A 19,614-nucleotide genomic window follows, 5' to 3' on the forward strand; every position below is an offset into this window, starting at 1 on the left:
CTCAGTGACACTTTTTCCAAGCAACATTTGTCCTGTTCCTGGAAACTCCCAAGAATTGAGTAATGATGAAAAGGAAGAAGCAATTTGCATTATCTTTACCAACTCTTTAAGTGTTCTGTTCAATAACCTAGAATACTTTTTTGTAGTGACTATTTTTAAAATACAGTTCATAATCTGAATGTGCTTTCTAAGACATGGGCCTCTGCTGCATCACATCTTAAAAGTGGACATTGAAAGTATCTATAGGTCAGTCTGGATTTAAATTCATCCCGTACATCTGGCTTGATAATTTAATGGTCTTTGTGATGAGTAAAATAATATTAGAAAATGGAAGTAATCTTTTTTTTTTTTTAATAGAGGATACCTTCTGTGCAGCAATAATTATGCAGTAAATAATTATATTATGCAGAAAATATGAGGGATTTTTTAAAAAATTGTTTTACCCATGGATATGATTAACAGTTGCTAAGAGACTTGAGAAAGTAACCTAAATCTGGTCGTCTCTGGAGGTGGAATTTTGGTAGCCACCTTGCAATCTGTATGAAAGAAAAGCAATAATACTGGTCTAAGATAGCTATATATTTTTAAATTATTGCTTCCTTCTCCTTTTTCTCATTTTCCAGATACAGTGCAAGAAATTACAATGCTTTGCTAGTTTGTGTCCTTCTGTATATTAATAATGTTTTCTGTAGTACAGCATTTAAAAATATTTTAAATATAGTTTTGTATATAATATAAAATTTATACTAAAATTTAATTTTTGGAACCTCCTTGTTCATAGAAAATGAGTAACTTGTAGGCCCTTTAGAAAAGGGCCTCCTTGCCCACTTGCCTAAGATTGGGGCTTATTTGTTTTAAAAGTCAGTTCAGAGAGTTGCTAAAGCAATGCTTTGAAAGCTAATCGTGCAGCTTGCTACACTGGTGTGCTTAGTGGAGTCATAAAATCTGGTGTCATCTGCTCCAGGGGGTCTTGGAGGCTTTGTGCTTTGACACACACACAGATTGCTAGAAACACTTAATATATAAACGAGATATTTGTACTTGTATACGTATGTTTGCAGGCCTAAGGTTTAGGGTATTGCCTTTTTGATTGTGGAGAAGACAGGGAAGTTGACAAAAGTCAGCTTATAGTATCAGTAACTGAGGAGGTTCCTTACATCCGACATCATATACTACTCGAAGTATTGTTGTCAGTCATGGTTTTGTAAAGAGATACGAAATTCACCACTTAGTGAGACTGGAAACTATTAAACTATTAAATGTCTGTTAATAAGAATTATTAAATGTCAGATCTAGGCAGTGTAAAGCTTGTGTCATCCTCATATCCAAATGCTTTTTATAGTGCTTGTACTCATTTAAAGCATGCAAATAAATATATAAATGTATATATAATATCCTTTTAGAAGAGTAATAGAAAAATAGTTTTCTTTTATTAGCCTTTCCTCCAGTGACTGTTCTCTGATACAGGCAAAAGCTTGGTAGCTTCACCTGCCATATGTGGTTTTGCCCATTTCAATCCCATTTAAAATTTCCCCCTCCATGTTGAGATGTCCTTAGCCTTCAAACAGACCGTAATGGTAATTCTTCCCTATTAGATTTCTAGCTAAAAGCATAAAAGGCTTTGGGTTTGTTTGTTTTGAGGTTGGCTTGTTTTGGGGCTTTTTAAAATTGTGCTTGATTTATGCCTGGGAAGATGTTAACTCTTGCAGTGCCATTTTCTTGTTTTCCTCCATGCAACTCCTGCCTTCCACCTGCAGCTTCCTCATCATCTTCAGTGCTACATCAGTAAAATGAAGAGCCCCTAAAACTAATGCTAACCTCTGATGCAGCTGTGTTTCTTTTTGGGCCTGCTTGTAAAATTCACCCATGGGGTGCACTGTAAGTGATCTCTCATGCTTCTTTTCTTTGCTAGATCCACACAGGCTTACAACACCAGATAATTTGGCCATGCCAGCCCAGCTGTCTGCCACTGGATGAGAAACTCCTCCCAGAGCTACTTCAAGAGGCGGGATATGTTACTCACATGGTGGGGAAGTGGCATTTAGGGATGTACAGAAAAGAATGCCTTCCAACCCGCAGAGGATTTGACACTTACTTTGGTAATGGTTTGATTTAACGTGGGCAATAAATGCAGTGTTAAAAAGGATGCCCCATTCTCGTAAGAACAGCAGATTTACTGTTAGTTTATAAGCAAAGCCATACCTGCGTGTGCATATTTCTGAATTATCACTGCTTAAAAAAATGATGATGCCTTAAATGTATGCTCAAGCTTTACAACTTATTGGGGAAAGTATTGGAATTACTGTGCCTCCAAGTAAGGTATTTCTCTCTTGCCATCTTGCCTCATCTCTTCCTCCTTCCCAGACTTACTTCTATTCCAAATTCTCTGTCTCCTACCTACAGCAGCCCAGGGGAATAGGGAATGGGGGCTACAGCCAGTTTGCGTAGCTTTGGTTTTCCAGAGCTGGTAATGAGATGGCGTGAAAGCCTCTATAAAGTAGTACCCAAAAACTCACAAGTTAGGAAGTCAAACTCTCAGACTAAACAATAGATTGTCCAAGTATGAGTGCATTACTTGCAGAGCAACTTGCAGCTACTCACTGTTTATTGTTCCTCGTGTGGTTTGGGCTCGTCCCAGTGTCAATTCCACATTTACTAGTTTTGCACAAGTGTCATGGCTGTTACGTTACTTGGGCTGTCTGCTCTGCATCTCATTCTGCACAGCTCAAAGAGGTCCATCTCCACTTGGTTGTTCTTAAGCCAATTTCCTTGAATGATGAATTTCAAAACAGTTCATTTCAATGCAGAAGTCTGTGTTGCTCTTGTCTAACCTCAGGCTTAGGTGAAGAGTGTAACTGTGTTACGTGTGTGCTTTTTATAAACTATGTTGGTCCAAACGTTAGGTGGGAAAAACTGTTCCCTTGGCTAGTCTGTCTCTTTTCCTTCTTCAGGGAGCTGATGGCCATGGTTTCACAATGGAATTAAGCTAATATGTGGTTAGAATATAACAGCTCATTTCTTAAACTCTTGTGCTTCCTCTCATCCGTTCATGGGAACTTGGGATCTTTTTGATGGCATAGGTGTGGATAGGCTGCTGTTACTTGTGAAATCTCACCCTGGGACTGAGCAGGCTCCTAATGCAGGAGCCTGAGGACAGGCTGGCTCTGGGTATGGTTGTTGGGTGGCCAATGTGACATTATTTTTCAGAGGATATAGCAGGATATAGCTTTTTAATCTCTTACAGTGTTCATGTGATTCCAGTAGGCATCGATTATGATTAGGGTCTTGATTCTGTGGCACACTTGATGCAGAGTCTCCCCTAGTGGGCATTCAAAATGGAAAAAATGCAACATGTGCCTCTGAGTACATTGATGTAAGCAGTCTGCACATAAAATCAGTTCATCTTTTGAAAGAATACCCATTTTTTCCTCCTAAAAATATAGTAGCCATTTATATTGTATTTAAGACAACTTCATTATTCTTTTACATTTGTTTTTGCAGAAATAAATAGCTGAAGCTGCTGAATAAAAATTCAAGTAAAGCTCTTCTGTCTTGGATTTTTGTCCCAAGTTTTTGTTTGCCGAACATAAGACTGTATTTTTTTCAGATTGATCTATTTTTTTCAGGATATTGGGGGAAAATTTTAAAATCTAATTTCAAGTGTAATTTTTGAGATTCAAGTCATTTGGAAAAGTTTTATCTGTGATTGCTAAAGCACGAGGGCTCTCAGTGCTTAACAGGGTAGCCCTAGGTAGGACCAAATCTACACATGTAGAATTTTTACTTCGTTCTTTTTGGATATCTCTAAATGATAGTGTCTTTCCTTCACCAGCTGGTGTCAGCAGTGGATCAGAAATTACCTTACAGCAGACCTCATGATTCATACTTGGGTGTTTATGAATAAGTGAATTTTAAAAATTCCAAACTTTCTAATAGAGATGGAAATCTTATGTCAAAATACAAACATACAAAATCGTAGCACCAAAAATCAGACTAGCACACGGCTAGATCCCTGCCTTTGGTCTCAGTGCATTAGTTTAATGCTAATGGATATCAAAGTATAAATAAGTCATTGAACTGCTTTCAAAATGTTTAATTTCTTTTGAAATTACTACTTGCATTAGCAATGAAAATCCTATGAGATATTAAATGTGGAGCTACTCAGACCTGTCAGGGGTGTCACTGTAGGTGGTCCAGGGTTGAACTAGTGTTTTAGCTTAAAACCATTAATGTTTTGATATTTATGTTTGACTTTTCTCCTCCTCCTGATGTATGTGTTTATGTGACACGATGTTGGCCTGCTCATTTGACATCTTTTCCTGTTCTAGGCTATCTCCTGGGCAGTGAGGATTATTATACTCATGACCGCTGCGTCCTCATCAAAGCAAGGAATGTGACGCGCTGTGCTCTGGACTTCCGAGATGGAGAAGAAGTTGCAACTGGATTTAAAAATGTGTACTCCACAAATTTGTTCACAGAAAGAGCTATAGATCTTATAGCCAGTCACAAAACTGAGAAGGTACAGTCAACAGCTGCTACTCTGATAACTTCAACATTAAAGAATGTTTTAAAAAATGTTAATGAAATATTAGTAGAGAAAGCTGTGTTTGGACTGTAATTCGGGGCTATTCAGTAAGTGCATAGAGCTAAATGTGAGAAGTAGCATTTGTAAAACTTGTCTTGTCTGCTGCCAAAATCAGTTTTGTCTGCATGGTCCTGGCCTGCTACTCTTCTCCATTTTTTTTATTATATTACAATTAATAATTTTTTAGAAATGGTTTAGCAAGTAGTTTGCACTTCTAAAAAGAGAAGGGAAGTTTAAGGGGAGAAGTTTAGTAGAAAGAAGTTGTCAGCAACTGTGTTATGTGGAAAAGCGACACCTGATGTTTTTCCACAGCTTTTCAAAAGTAATTTTTCGAACTTTCTTAGTTTATGTGCAGGGATTAGAAGATGTAGAAGTGTTAGAAGAAATCAAAATACACTACCTGCGCTGTTGATAAATCAGGTCTGCTTTTGCTGCAGTAAATTTTGCACTTACTACTTTATGTTCAACTAATTTCCATTCTGTCCCTTCCACCCCAGCCCCTCTTTCTCTATCTCGCCTTTCAGTCTGTGCATGAACCTCTCGAGGTCCCTGAAGAATACATGAAACCATATTCTTCCATAAAAGATGTAAAGAGGCGCCAGTATGCAGGGATGGTGACTCTTATGGATGAAGCAGTAGGAAATCTTACTGATGCTCTGAAAGCATACGGTCTTTGGGACAACACAGTTTTTGTTTTCTCTACTGGTAAGTTCCTTTAACTATTCTTTCAGTAATAACTTTGCTACAGCATCTGACAAGCTGACTACAGAGACATCTGGCCCCTCTGTCTTTCCTCCAGATATTTTTTAACTACAGAAGAGTGATGAAAGTTGAGCAGGACTTTGAGTCAGACAGCAGTTTCTTTCCCTGCTCTTAGGGCTTTCTCAAGCTTGACAAAAACAACTCTGAAGTAGTGTTTGTGCTGGTGGGGGATGCTCCTGGTGGAGTAAAAACAGCTTTGTAAAATCTGAGGAGGGCAGTGGAGTTAGAAGCATCTTACTTGACACTGCAGTTACTGTCGGAATCTGTCAGAATTGAATCCTTGCTGCGAGCTGTCTACAAATTTATTTGTTCTGAAGCTGTCTGTCCAGTCTGTGAATTGCCATGCGTTGCATGAAGCACAAACAGCCAGACAGCAAGCAGCTTGAAGCCAAAACTCTTTCTTTCTCTTGCTTTAAGGTGACATGTAATTTTTGTCTTTCTTGAAATATTTTCACTAGCATCTTACTCCCATGAAAGAAAGGTCTGTTAATAAAACAGCTGAAAATATGATGAGCAGTCTAGTCAGACAAATTACAGTCTAAGTTTTTGTATGTACAGGCACATGATTTGGTTTCTAGGTTATTAGAGTAATGCAAATAATACGTTGCAAAGCAGTCCCCTTTGTTTCCGAATTAAGAATGAAACAGAACCATTTTGAAATACAGCTGCTTGGCTGGGTTTCAGGAACATATTTGCTCTTGTCTGGTTGAAAGTGGGAAGTAGCCTTTCAATGCATACAGTTGTTCTTTTGTCCACACTTTACATATTAGGGCAGTCAAAATGGCAAATTAATTTTCTGTGAACACTTCAAAAAACAACAAAAACAACTAAAACAAACAAACAAAACCAAAACAAAGAACCAACCAAAATTTGATGAAAATGCACTGATATGTTTTGAGTTTAGCAGCTGCTTCCTATAGCACTCGGAATCTTGGAATTTCATTTTGAGTCCAGACCTGTTTGCCTTATGATGTTACATTTGTGTCCAGGTTTTGGCTCTAGCAGGATTCGATAACTCTTCTATGCCTGTTTCTGGTTGCAATGTTTTTATATTTAGAACTGTAAGTAAGCAAAGACATATGGAAAATGGTACCAGTATTTATTCCATATGGAAAAAATCCAGTCTTTGCTGATGGGGTCTTGGTAGAGTTATTTCAGTAATGTTTGTTCAGTACATTGTGGAATAAAACTAAATACATCTGAGCTAGAATTACAAGGTATGAGTGAATTAAAAAGACAAATTTGTTTTTTTCATTTATGAAGCATTTATTTTTCTGAACAGTGACAGTCTACCCTGTTCTTTAACAGTGATTATTTTACAATCAGTTGCAAGTATGTTTCAACAAGAGCCAAACAATCAGGAGAATCAAGTGTCTGCCCTATCAAATGGGACATATTTTGAGTTAATTGACAGTTTAAACTTCCAGGAGTTAAATTTAATATGACTAAAATGCGTAGAAATTGGACTAAGATCAGGCAGGACAGGAGCCAGTGATTTGGTTTTTTTCAGTGTTCTCTCTTTATTTCACGCAATTATTCTTCACAGACATAAAACATTGCATGCAATAAGGAAACAGTTTCAAAAACCAAATGTTGTAACCATAAAACATTTTAAAAAGGCCAAAAAAGGAAAAAAAGTGCCAAATTATTCAGTTTTTCTATATTTTGCTTAGTGCTTTTGCAGATGGTGTGTTTCAGAATGGACATTAGAGCATGGTTTAAAAGAAACATATGAGGGTCTGCAGTTGAGCATCACATGCAGAGAGCTGTGCTGCGTGAGATCTGCCTACACAGCTTTCAAGTCCTTTGGAACTGGGAGTCCTGATGTGCACTGGAAGCTGCAATATGAGCATATGATTATAGTATGATTTCTCTCCAGCTCTTGAGGACATGTCTGCTTGAAGAAGTCCCTCTCCCTGCCCCAAGTGCGGTTCTGGAACTAGGAGACCCTCTTTTTGCTTGGTGGGACACAGCAGGGGACACACACTTTTCTTTATGATCAGGAACTCTTGTCAAAGAAAGTTCTTCCTGTTTTGTGGGAGTAAGAATCAATTCAAGGATTTCAATGAGTACTGCAAGGGAGAATCTAGGGAATGATAAAGTTTATCCATAACTTTAATGAGAATGTTAAAGACACAAAATCATCATACTTGCCTAGAGATGGAAGATGCACCAGCATTTGGCGGTGCTGGTGGGTGAGAGGCTGGACATGACCCAGCCATGGGCACTCACAGCCCAGAGAGCCAAACGTGTCCTGGGCTGCATCCAAAGCAGCGCGGCCAGCAGGGCCAGGGAGGGGATTCTGCCCCTCTGCTCTGCTCTGCTGGGACCCCACCTGCAGTGCTGCATCCAGCTCTGAGGTCCCAGCACAGGAAGGACAGGGACCTGTTGGAGCAAGTCCAGGGCAGGGCCACAGATATTATCAGAGAGCTGGAGCACCATTGCTATTAGGACAGGCCCAGAGCGTTGGGATTGTTCAGCCTGGAGAAGAGAAGGCTCTGAAGAGACCTTACTGCAGCCTTTCAGTACTTAAAGTAGGCTTATAAAAAATATGAGGACAGAGTTTTTAACACGACCTGTTGTGACAGGACAAAAGGTGATAGTTTTAAACTGAAGTAGAACAGATTCAGATATTAGATATAAGGAAGATGTTTTTCATAATGAGGTTGGTGAAATACTGGGACAGATTGCCCAGAGAGGTGGTGGGTGTCCCATCTGTGGAAACATCCAAGGTCAGGTTGGATGGGGCACTAAATAACCTGGTCTAGTCAAAGACATCTGTGCTCATTGTAGGAGGGTTGGACTAGATGACTTTTAAAGGTCCTTTCAAAGGCAAATCATTCTAAGAGAAAAATTTTGTTAGCTATGTGGTTTGATAAAGGTGTTGTCGAAAGTCTGTAGAGCAAAAAGAAAACATTGCTTTTATGGTACATTTTACTAGATTCATTACTATTTCCTTTTTAGTTGCAGCCAAAATTCACCTTCCATGTTTGCATCTCTCTGTGCTTTTAAGGTCCTGCCCAAAGAATAATTTACAGATGGTCATTTAATATTTTGTGCTATAGCAAGTAGCATTGCATCAAACATGGTCTTCTGACTACTTCACTGTGAAGTGTTGACCTCAAACTGTAGATCTCTTTTTAGTGGGTGCAAATTGAAAGACTGTAGAATATGATGTAATCTTTGATCTTGTGGTAGGTTTTTTTTTATTATACTCTTTCATGTTTCTTTCTATTTGTTATGGCTTAAGAGGGATTGCCTTGCAAACATGCCAGTTGAAAAATGGAGATACTGCACATTTTGAAAGAGTGTTGTGAAATGTGTAGAAGAACTTCAGTTCCTCTTTAAAGTGGTCTGATGGAGATACCAGGGTAAAAATGTAACTTCATTATGTTTGATCATTAGCAAAATCTGACTCCATCAGTACGTCCTGTAAATCAACCCTCTGGTGTCTTTTTGAACAGATAAACAGGCTATTTCTACAAGTAAGTAAGAAAAAAGTGAGCAGGTTCGATGGTATGTGGTGTATCAAGTAGTAGCTTGAAAAGTCTTGAGTGGCTTGATATGAAATAGAATTTGCTTTTATGGAGTACTTTTTATACTGCTGATACAAGTAAGTCTGTGATCTGGTAAGATCTGGTGAGATCATTGATGAAAATGAAATCATTGCTTTTTTAAGCAAAACAGATGAAAATGAATGCAGCAGTGGTAGGTACCCATGGCCTTTTATCCACTTGAAATCAAAGAGAATGAGAGATAGGGTATATTTTTATTTTTAGCAATCATAGGAGTCTGTAACTTCCAATGTCCCTGAACAGGACCTCAATTTAAAATAAAGGTCATGAAAAGCATTAAAGGGTACAAATTTGCTTCAAAACTATTAACATGGGCTTAGAGTCCAAATTTTGCTTCAAATACAGAACTGCGATTTGAGGTAAGAAGTGGAGATTTGCTCTGAGTAAAATGTGATTACAGTTTCTGCAAGGTATTAAAATAAATTTTGGTGTAAATTTGCCAACATTAAAGCAAAGGAATATGACCCGTAATTTCAGTTCTGTATTAAAGCTACTATCCTTTGCTTCATTTAACTTTCAGCTTTTTATTAAACTAAACCACTGTGGAGCAACACTCCTTTCTTCCAGTATTTCTCTCTGTTTTAAAATGTGGATTAGCACTGTAGTGCCCGGTAGTTGCCATAAGAGGGCTTTGGAAAGCAAAACACGTGGAACTTTTCAATCCTTGGTTTATATTGCTAAGGGAAAACCACATAAATCCTTTCCATAATGGAGCATGTGACAGTGATGACTGTTTTCACTCCAAAAGATGGTCTTTTATCATTGTAGAATGATGATTAATAAGAGCACAGATTGTTTTGGACATCCTTACTGATGTTTGTACCGTTTGTATCATACCCCTAGGTTTTTTTTTCCCCCAAAATGTCATATTACCTTTTTTTTTTTTTTTTTTTTTGCATTCCAGCCAGCATATTGTGGCTTTTGGCTAATGAAATACTGGAATTCTTCTTTCCCTATTTCCAGTGCCTTCTTTGAGACTACGCATCTGACTTTCACTGAGTCCTTATGGGCATTTTTTTATCTTCTTGATATCTTTGATCACAAATGAACTCCTGCTCCTTCACTTTTGCTTGTAAGGGACTTCAGAGAGCCTTCTAATTGCAGATTGGCTGAGCCAGCTGAAGGACAGATTGGCTAGAGCAGTTATTCTCTGTGTGATGTCAGAGTGCTAATTTTGATGGTTGTGCTCTCAGATTTGTATATTACAGTCCTAAAGACTTGTTTTAATTGGTCTTTCAGAGGTTTCTGAGAGGTTTGGTGTGTTGCCAGTGAGGAAGATGTCTCGGCATCTATTGGCTGATCATCTGCTGCTTCCTGAGTGGGAATAAACACTGGTGCCTTAGCTGCAAGCACCTTTTGTCACACTAGTTTTTTGACTGTATCTATTCCCAAATATTATTTTTCTGTTTCTTATTTATTTAATCTCATTTTTATACAGGCAAAAGTTCTGACAGATCACTGTACTTGTATTGGTTAGAATTGTTACATGTCAATGACAGTGAAAGGTGCATGTGGTTGGTGTTTTGTACTCCAGTGCTGGCTTTTATTATTTTTTTTTCAGGTTTTTTCCATGTTAAAGTGTGGGTGATAAAATTTTTTAGAAATAAAAATACACCTTCTCTGTCGTATGATGCAGGTAATAGTAATGAGACTCGATTTTTAAGAATATGTTATCAAAGGTGGAAATGTTGTAGTGGAAATGGATTTAAAATCAATACTGAAAGATGTTGATAGTCAATATATTGACTCCCTCCCTGTCATTTTAAAATCCTATGAAAACTCAGAATGTTTTGTAGGAAATGTTTATTTATCTTCCTTTCCGTCTAGCATTAATCCCTCCTCACCCACCCGGCTTTTTCCATGCAAAACCTAACACTCCAAAGCCAAGTTCCTGAACAGGGAGTGACCTTGTGCCAGAGACATTTGCTTCTTCTTTGTCTTCGTGTTTAAAAACTCCATCATAAGTTGAATCTTGATTTTTTCTTCCTGTTTTTAGTGAATGCCAGTGCTTGAAGTGAAGTTCATTTGTAAATGAAACTTGGAAGTGAATTTTGCCCAGAATTTTGCAAGCTGGCCAGTTTTGTGTAAAGCTTTGATTTAAGCATGTTAATAGCTTTGATAGTAATTTTTTTCTTAGAATGAGATGATTGCTGAAAACAGCCCATTTCATATATTAACAATAATGTTTAATAATCTCCCACAGCTCCCAAAAGGTTGCCTTAAACTATGATTACTATTAAACGATACCAGTTTGTTCTCCATAATAGTGTTTGGGAAGCCTTTATTCTTTGTGTCAGAATTTTCTGCACCCAAAAAGTGGTCAGGTTCAGTTCTCCTGTCAGTGGGACAAATCCAAAGTTTTCCTGACAGTGTCTTGTCTAACTTGCTCACTGCAGACATATGAACAGCGTGTCAGGTTTTTTCTGTTGGTTTTGGGTTAAAATTTTCTTCCATGTTTCTGTCGTGTCTAGTGATGTGTGGCGTGTGCTAGTGTAGACCTTGACACAGCAGGGTCTGTAACTACTGAGACCTGTTTAATTACTGAGACTGCTCACAATGAAAGCACTCGACTGAAACTGTCTGTGCTAGGATTGCTGCTATCGTGAAAGCTGTACTGGAAAGCAAAAAAAAAAGAAAAAAAAGAAAATTTCAATGGGATGAAAAAGGGCATTGTTCATGCAGCTTTTGTAGGGTTGAGTCTGTAACTGCTGGAAGCTTGTGTATATCAAATGCATTTCTTTCTCCCATGAGATCAGTTTTCTTTTTTTTTTTTTCCAATTTTGAAGAAGTCAAGAAAATAAAGAGACAGTTCTGGTGAGTTGCAAAAAAACATAGAGGTTGATTTATATGAGCACAACTCGATAAAAGTTACTCTGTAAATGCTCAGTAAAGTTGTTCAGCAAATGGTGCTCTGATGCAGGAGAGGTATTATATTCCCTGATGGAAAAGAAAACCCCTATGGTTGTATTTAGAGCACAACAAGAACTACATTAGCAGAATTTGATGTTAGAAGGTCTAGTTTTCTATCGTCCCTCTAATTGAAAGGCTTTCAGCATTGCTTCTATGTCACATACACAAATAAATCTGTATCAAGCACTGAAATATAATAATGTATCAGCACTCTGAAGACAAAGTGGCATTTCTGCCATTGAACATTGAACCTTCAAGGTTATTCTTTCTGCTTTGAGTATACAACATCAGACTGAAGTATACAAGAGATGTTTTTTTGTTAGCTGGTCTTACCAAGTGATTTTGGTTCATTTTGTTGGAAATATGTGTTTTGTATTAGCCATCAGAGGGAGTGTGATTGGTCTTCTATCACACTTGTGGCACGACTGAAAAATGCAGCTACACATGGATCTTCCAGATGCAATGTGGGGAAGCAGGGAAGAACATGAGTTCAACTTAAGGGCAAAGTTATTCTCTAATTCATGCTGCGAGTCTCCTATCCAAAGTGTAGTCTCTGTTGTGTGTTCTGTACTCTTTTTTTTCTAATGAAACCTCAATGGGAGTTCTGCACTTGGAACATGTACAGAGTAAGCATTATTTATGCTCTGAAGATCAGAGGGGAGAAATTTTCTCCAAATGTGATCCTTTACCACTATTATTGACCGTGCTCTCTGTTTAACTGTGACTCACAACCATGAGCTTAAATCACACAAAGGAAGGTCTCTGAAGTCCTGTTCTGTGACCTAGACTTTCAGCAAGAATGTTGGAGGTCAAAAATGAGATGCATTTACAGAGCTGTGCATTGATGCTGGCTAATGTTTGCTCATATTGTGTCTGGCACTAGTAAGTGCTGTTTAATTCCCTTTCACATATGCAAAATTCACGCACAAAACTAAAAAAAGGTCAAAATAAACCCAACCAAAGCAAGCGCTAGCTGCCTGCTTGTTTTGTTGATATTGGCAACTGATTGTAGTTTACATTCAAAATTGTGTGCGAGTATTAGGCATGACCTATCAGTAGACGAGTAGACTTGTCTCCTGTTTATGTACCTCACTCCATTTTTAAATAGCATAATACATGTAATACATATTAAATGATGCATGGTGGTATCATGTCTGCTAAATAAAGGGTTTTAAATTGTTGAATCGCTCTTGCTTGTAGTTCCCATTCGTTGCTCTTTACCATTGTAAACTATTTGCTGCCCCCGTAATTTCAATAGTGTTTAAAACAAAATCGTACAAAGTCCAGATTTGCATTATGGAATGGAGATGTCAACACTTAATGTAAATGAAACTGTAGGAATTTGGCTCTTCTGCAGTATCCCCATCTGAAATAGGCGACAGGAGGAAAGGCCTTGGAATGGGGGTTTTGTCATACTTTCTATCTTTTTCACTGTCTGAGGTTGTTAACATGTTACTCCTTTTGTTTATTTTTAGTTGTATACTTCAAAATCTAATTTGTAGAAATATTGAAGGTAATGTGAGTTATTTTATTGACATGTTCTGTTTTCAGCAATACCAAGACAGTAACATTGTAAATTGGCTTCTTAAACTCTGTAAGTTACATATGAAATAATTTCGTAGTTAACTTTTAATATACTTTCCAGTTCTGATTCACTTGGATGGACCCTCATACTGACCTCCATGTGGTTCTGATTAAGTTTAAGAACATGATTGTTCCTAAAGCCCCAGCCCTTCAAAGGAGCATGAGATACATAACATGTAAAAAATATTTACAGAACTAAACTGCGGACAAATTGAATATGCCATCTTACTTCTGCCATCCTTTTCTGTATTTGTTACACTCATTATTGTTTAGTTGTAAATTAAGGGGACCTACATGGCTGCTAGTGTTCAAGGTTGAGTTGAATTTTATTTTTAAAATGCAGTATTACAATATCAGAGAGAAAAATTAAAATCTCAGTATTGGAAAAAAAAGCCAGAGTTTAATGAAGGAATCAAAGAAGCAATCTCATCTGTTGTCTAGTTTAGTGGCTTGTACACTTTTGGAACAGTGAGACAAAGATGATTGAAAAACCTGTCCTCAACCCATTATCCCTTGTAATTCATCATCTGTTAAGGGAATTGTGCTGCCTAGCTGGTGGTGGTACAGGGGTAGAATTGCTGTAAGATTCAGGATTAGAAGTGTGTTTTTGTTGTTGCTGTTTATGGTTTGTAAAACCTCTGAATGCATTAGCACAACAGAAGAAGGGGGAAAATGTCCCAAACTCATGAGAGTTTGAGTTTCTTTTTAAGCTTTGATCATTCTGAGCTGAGGTGTTGCACAGTGGAAATGTATGAGAAATGTGAGGAAAGGAGGAAATTAATTTTTTGGAATTAAGGAATTTAGTCTTCCATATTTTATTGGGACCTGGTGAGTATGGGTTTCTGTCCGTGTTCCTGATTGCCCATCTTAGTCTTCCAAATTGTGAAATGTCTTTTCCTGTGGGAAAGAAAGAGACTGTCTTCTAATTGGACTCTAGGAGTGGGCCCCTGCAGTGAGCAGAGGCATCTTCAACTAGATCAGGTTGCTCAGAGCTTTGTCTCCAGTCTGGCCTTGAATGTTTCCACAGATGGGACATCCACCACCTCTCTGAGCAGCCTGCCCCAGAGTTTCACCACCCTCATAATAAAAAATGTCTTCCTTATATCCAATCTAAATCTACTCTCTTTTAGTTTTAAAATCATCACCTCTTGTCCTGTCACAGCAGGCCATGGTTAAATGCCTGTTCCCACCTTTCTTCTAAACCCTCATAAAGTACTGGATGTTGCTCTAACATCTCCATGCAACCTTCTCTTCTCCAGACTGAACAGTTCCAACTTTCTCAGCCTTTCCTCATAGGGGATGTGCTCCAGTCATCTTATCAACTTCATGGCCTCCTCTGGACTCGCTCCAACATCTCCATGTCCTTCCCGTGCTGGGACCCCAGAGCTGGATGCAGCACTGCAGGTGGGGTCCCAGCAGAGCAGAGCAGAGGGGCAGAATCCCCTCCCTGGCCCTGCTGGCTGCGCTGCTTTGGATGCAGCCCAGGACACGTTTGGCTCTCTGGGCTGTGAGTGCCCATGGCTGGGTCATGTCCAGCCTCTCAGCCACCAGCACCCCCAAGTCCTTCTGGGCAGGGCTGCTCTGATCTGTCCATCCCCCAGCCTGTGCTGATACCAGGGTTGCTCTGACCCAGGTGCAGCACCTTGCACTTGGCCTTGTTAAACCTCATGAGATTCCCATGGGCCCTCTTCTACAGTTTGTCCAGGTCCCTCTGGAAGAGACTGCATCCCTCAAGTGTGTCAGCTGTGCCAGTCAGCTGAGTGTTGTCTGCAAATTTGCCAAGGGGGACTTGGTTCCACTGTCTGGATGTAGATCAGTGATGAATGGTGTCCCTCAGGGCTCTGTATGGGGACCAGTACTGATTAACAACCAGACATTGAGACATTGACCAATTCTCTGAATGTGACCATCCAGCCAATACATGATGCTCTGAGTGGCCCGCCCATCAAATCCATCTCTTCAGTTTGGAGAGAAGGATGTTCTGGGGGACTGTGTCAAAAGCTTTACAGAAGTCCAGATAAAGAACATCTGTAGCTTTTCCCTTGTCCAGTGGTGTTGTCACTTTGTTTAGAAGGCCATTTGGTTTATCACACAGGATTTGCCCTTCCTGCAGCCGTGCTGGCTGTCTCAAATCACCTCCCTGTCCTCCATGTGCCTTAGCACAGCCTCCAGGAGGATCTGTTCCATAATCTCCTAGGCACAGAGGTGAGGCTGACAGGCCAGTAGTTCCCAGGGTCCTCCTTTCTTCCCTTCTTAAAGATGAATACCATGTTTTCTATTTTCCAGTCACCTGGGACTTGCCCTGAGTGCCATGACTTTTCAAATGTCGTGGAGAGTGGGTTGGCAATGTTATCAGTCTCAGGACTCTGGGATGCATCTTGTCAGGTTCCATAGATTTATGTAAATTCCAGTTCCTCAGCTGGTCATGAACCTGATCTTCTCTCACAGTTCCTCCCCCAATCCCTTTTTTGTGGTCCATCTACTCAAGAGGTGTGAGAAAAGAGACTGCCAGTGAACACTGAGGCAAAGAAGTTGTTGAGTTCCTCACCCTTCTCTCATTCTTTGTTACCAGTTTGTCAGTCATATCCATTGCAGGGTTAAACTTACCCTGAGCTTTCTCTCCTGTCTGTAAAGCCGTTGTTGTTCTTTGCATCCCTTACCAAGGGATGCACAGCTCCAGCCATACCTTGATATATGCCTTGGACTGCATTCCTATACTCTTCCCAAAATACCTGTTCCTACTTCCACATTGTGGAATGCACTGCCTGTGCATTTTCTTCTTGCCCCGTAGTTTTACCAGCAGGTTGACTCAGCCATTGCCTGCCTTCCCTGATTTCTTATGCCTGGGGTTCGGGAGCTTTTGACCTCTATGGAAAATGTCCTTAAAGATCTGTCAGCTGTGTTCTGCTCTCTTCTCCTTGAGGGCGCTTCCTCAGGGGGTCCTACTGACCTTCTTGAAGAGCTGGAAGTTTGCTTCCCTAAAATTCAGGGTCCTGTCTTCACTCTTTGCCTGACCCATATCTCTCAGGACTGAGAACTTTACCAGTACATTATATTACAGAAGACCATACAAAAATATCAAAATGGAATTTCTTAGTTTTTTACAATTTTGTACTTCAGTATTTCTTCCATAGTTGTATAATAGAACTAAAGCAAATAGACTGAAGTTTGATATTTTATATAAATATATTTTTAGGTTTCATTTGTAACTGATAAATATTGTTTGAAACAGCACAGAACTGTCTGACACAAAGCTTTCATATTTATTTAGAAATATTGCTTCTCCAAGGGACTTTGTCAATCAGTGACAGCCCTGTAGAAGCACAGGGAAAATCAATCATTGATTCACTTGGGAAAGAAGCATGTAATGTTGTCTGGTCTGGGTTAAGAATTTGGAAGAAGTTGCAGGTGTTGTAAAACGGCCTTAGTCAAATGAGTAGTATCTGAAAAAGGTTATTTGAATCCCTGCTGAGATATTCTGGATCTGTTTTCCTTCCCTGCTTTTTCATTTTTTCATACATGTTAATATACACTATGGTTTAGTTAGTATATCTGTTTCATATATTTATGAATATTCCAAAGTATGCTGCTAGGCTAAAGTCTACAAAAGCATCTAAGAACTTCCAAGTAAAAGCTCTGTACAACTGTCCTTTCTTTCACTTTTCATTATTTCATGTTTTTCTTAAACATAGAATATAACGGATCAATGTTTGTGGGCAATACCAATTCAGTGTGCATTAAAAGAGTAAGATTTTCCCTCTCTGCCTTAATTAATGGGAGAATAAAACCAGCAGAATTTACTTAGGTGGTCAGAACATAAATGTACTGAATGCAAAGGAAGCCATACATTTTACAGATTTTTGAGTTAAAAATACCAGAAGAAACACTGAAATCCATAAGCATGTTATTAGGCAGTGGTTGCTAAGATGCACACAGGTGTATCAGATCATGTAAATGTCTGATGTGAAAATGGCTAGGAGAGCTCTTACCATAGTGTTCACTGCAGTTTTTTTCCTCCATTAGTACTAATGCTGGAACAAATAAGCTAATTTCCCCTCCTTTTGGAAGGTTCCTTGTTTGTTTTTTTCAGTTCTTTACAGCTTGGTCTTAATCATTCTTCTGCTTTCTCTATACCTCTTTATGCCCTTTTGAAATCTCTGTGTTTCTCTAGACACCTCCACATGCCTCCTATGACTGGAATATCTGTCTCTGAAAATACAGCATCTATCTTTACATTTCTCTTTAAGCAGGAAGAAACAGCCCTGTTTTTATCTGAACTTTGAGCACTGCTGCCGTGTGGAATGCTGCCTATGCTTGCTCTTACCTTTGACCTCCAATTGTGTTTTCTCAAGTTAAAATGCAGCCAGAGCTTTGTGTATGCTGAAGTGAGCTGACCCTGAATTCTGTATTAAGATTCCAGAGTTGCTTGAACTGGTTGGGAGAACCAGAAGTCTGCAGCAGTAATTTCACTTATATTTTAGAGTAAATGGCTTTAACCTACAACATGTAAAACCAAATAATGCAGCAAATGTAGTGTAGGTTTTTCAATACTGACTTCTTGTATTGTAGATGGTCCCCATGTTTAGGCTATGCGAAAGATTATTACTGATCAGTGCAGAGAGCTGGATGTATTGAAGCATTGTACTGCTTCTGGTGTCTTGCAAGAGTGTACTTTATCAAATCAACAATGAAATAGCATATGCTGACATCTGGTATGCAGAATTTAATGAGAGTTTTAATAGTTATACCTCTTTAAGTCTGCTTTACGTCTACTTCTTTCTATTTGCACTGAAGTATTGTAACAGGTTTTACAATCAAATAAGCATTTGTAACAAGTGGATATAAAGAAAGACATCCTCTGCATGTTTTTTTTCTGTTAAGTCCAAATTTTTTCAACAGTATTCTTCTGTTACTCATGGGGGTTAAAAACAAAAGGTGCACTCCATTACTTTTCTCTGTAAAGTTGTACATAGTTGCAGTTCTGACTGCAGAGGATATGAATTGATACCTGCCTACTTGAATGTATCACACATTCTGCTGCCATCAAGGTGTGTTCCAGTGATTTCAAAGGATTGAAAAAGCAAAGATTTTGTTTAAAACAATTTAGTAATTACATTTTACTGGCCTCAAATGGTTTGCATTGACTAGGAGAGAGAAACTACTGCTGACCATCCGTTACAGTTCATTAGAAAGTCGAAGGTACCAGGAAGAATACAATGGCAAAAAAAAACCCAAACCCAACAACAACAAAAAAAAACAACCAAAAAAAAAAAAACCCAACCAAAAAAAACCCACCCACCTAAAAGGAAAAATGCATGCCTCAGGAGGAAGAATAGCTGTGTAGACAGTGATGCTGATGTGTGGGGCTAAGGTTAGGGGTTTTTTTCTGCCCACAGGTGCCTCCTTTCACAGGTGATTGCCCCTGAGGTCTCTCAGCTGCTCAGGACCTGCATGTGGCTTCCTGTGGTTCCCTCCAAGTGACCTTGGGTAGCTTAAACATTTTAAACAGTTACAGTGGTTTCGATTTATTAATCTAGATAATTTTGACAAAACTGTGTGAAGAGTAAACATAATCATAACAGCCTCTTTTAGGGATTGTTGACCTCTTGTGTGATCTGAGAGGTTTTAATTACCTCGATTCTTTGGATTAGTTTGGTCAGAGCCTTCCTGTAGCCTAAGGCAAATGAGAAGATAAGCTTTGGGAAAACATGGACCTAAAGACCTTGCCTAGTTTAATGGGTCACGTATTCCATAATCCTGAGAGAAATCTGAAGTAGGATTTAGTAAAACTCCCCTGCTAAAGTGGGAGTAGAGGGAAAATGTGACTTCTGGACTCACATATATGAGTCAAGTAGTGGTTTTTCATGAGGGCAGAAGTCCTTTGCGAGGAAGATAAACCTGCAGCTGTAAATGTGGAGATTAGGGGAGCTCACCACTTAAGATTCCACCATCAACTCTAGTCACCCCACGTTTGCAGTGACCTACCCCTTTGACTGAATACTTCTTAATGCAGGGTTGGACTAAGCAGGCTGAGGAAGGATCATGTGGGTGGTTTGGTCAATGATATAAATGAGATGATAAATTCTGATTGTTGGTGGCATCAGGGATATCAAGCAATAGTGGAGAAATTCATTTGGCAAACACAGGTTGAATCACAAAGTAGATGTGCTTTATGGCTTTAATATCACTAAATTAGAT

General features: G+C 38.9%; 1 protein-coding gene across 1 annotated transcript in view; it reads left to right on the forward strand.

The window, feature by feature from the left end:
- ARSB (arylsulfatase B) overlaps positions 1–19,614 on the forward strand; it is a 76,765-nt gene that overhangs the window by 1,136 nt on the left and 56,015 nt on the right. Inside the window, exons 2-4 of the mRNA XM_032096609.1 lie at positions 1,913–2,099; positions 4,329–4,519; positions 5,083–5,290. Coding sequence (XP_031952500.1) covers positions 1,913–2,099; positions 4,329–4,519; positions 5,083–5,290 — 586 coding nt within the window. The remainder of the gene's footprint in view (positions 1–1,912; positions 2,100–4,328; positions 4,520–5,082; positions 5,291–19,614) is intronic.

This window comes from Corvus moneduloides, chromosome Z, assembly GCF_009650955.1.
Source record: "Corvus moneduloides isolate bCorMon1 chromosome Z, bCorMon1.pri, whole genome shotgun sequence".
Classification (NCBI taxonomy): domain Eukaryota; kingdom Metazoa; phylum Chordata; class Aves; order Passeriformes; family Corvidae; genus Corvus; species Corvus moneduloides.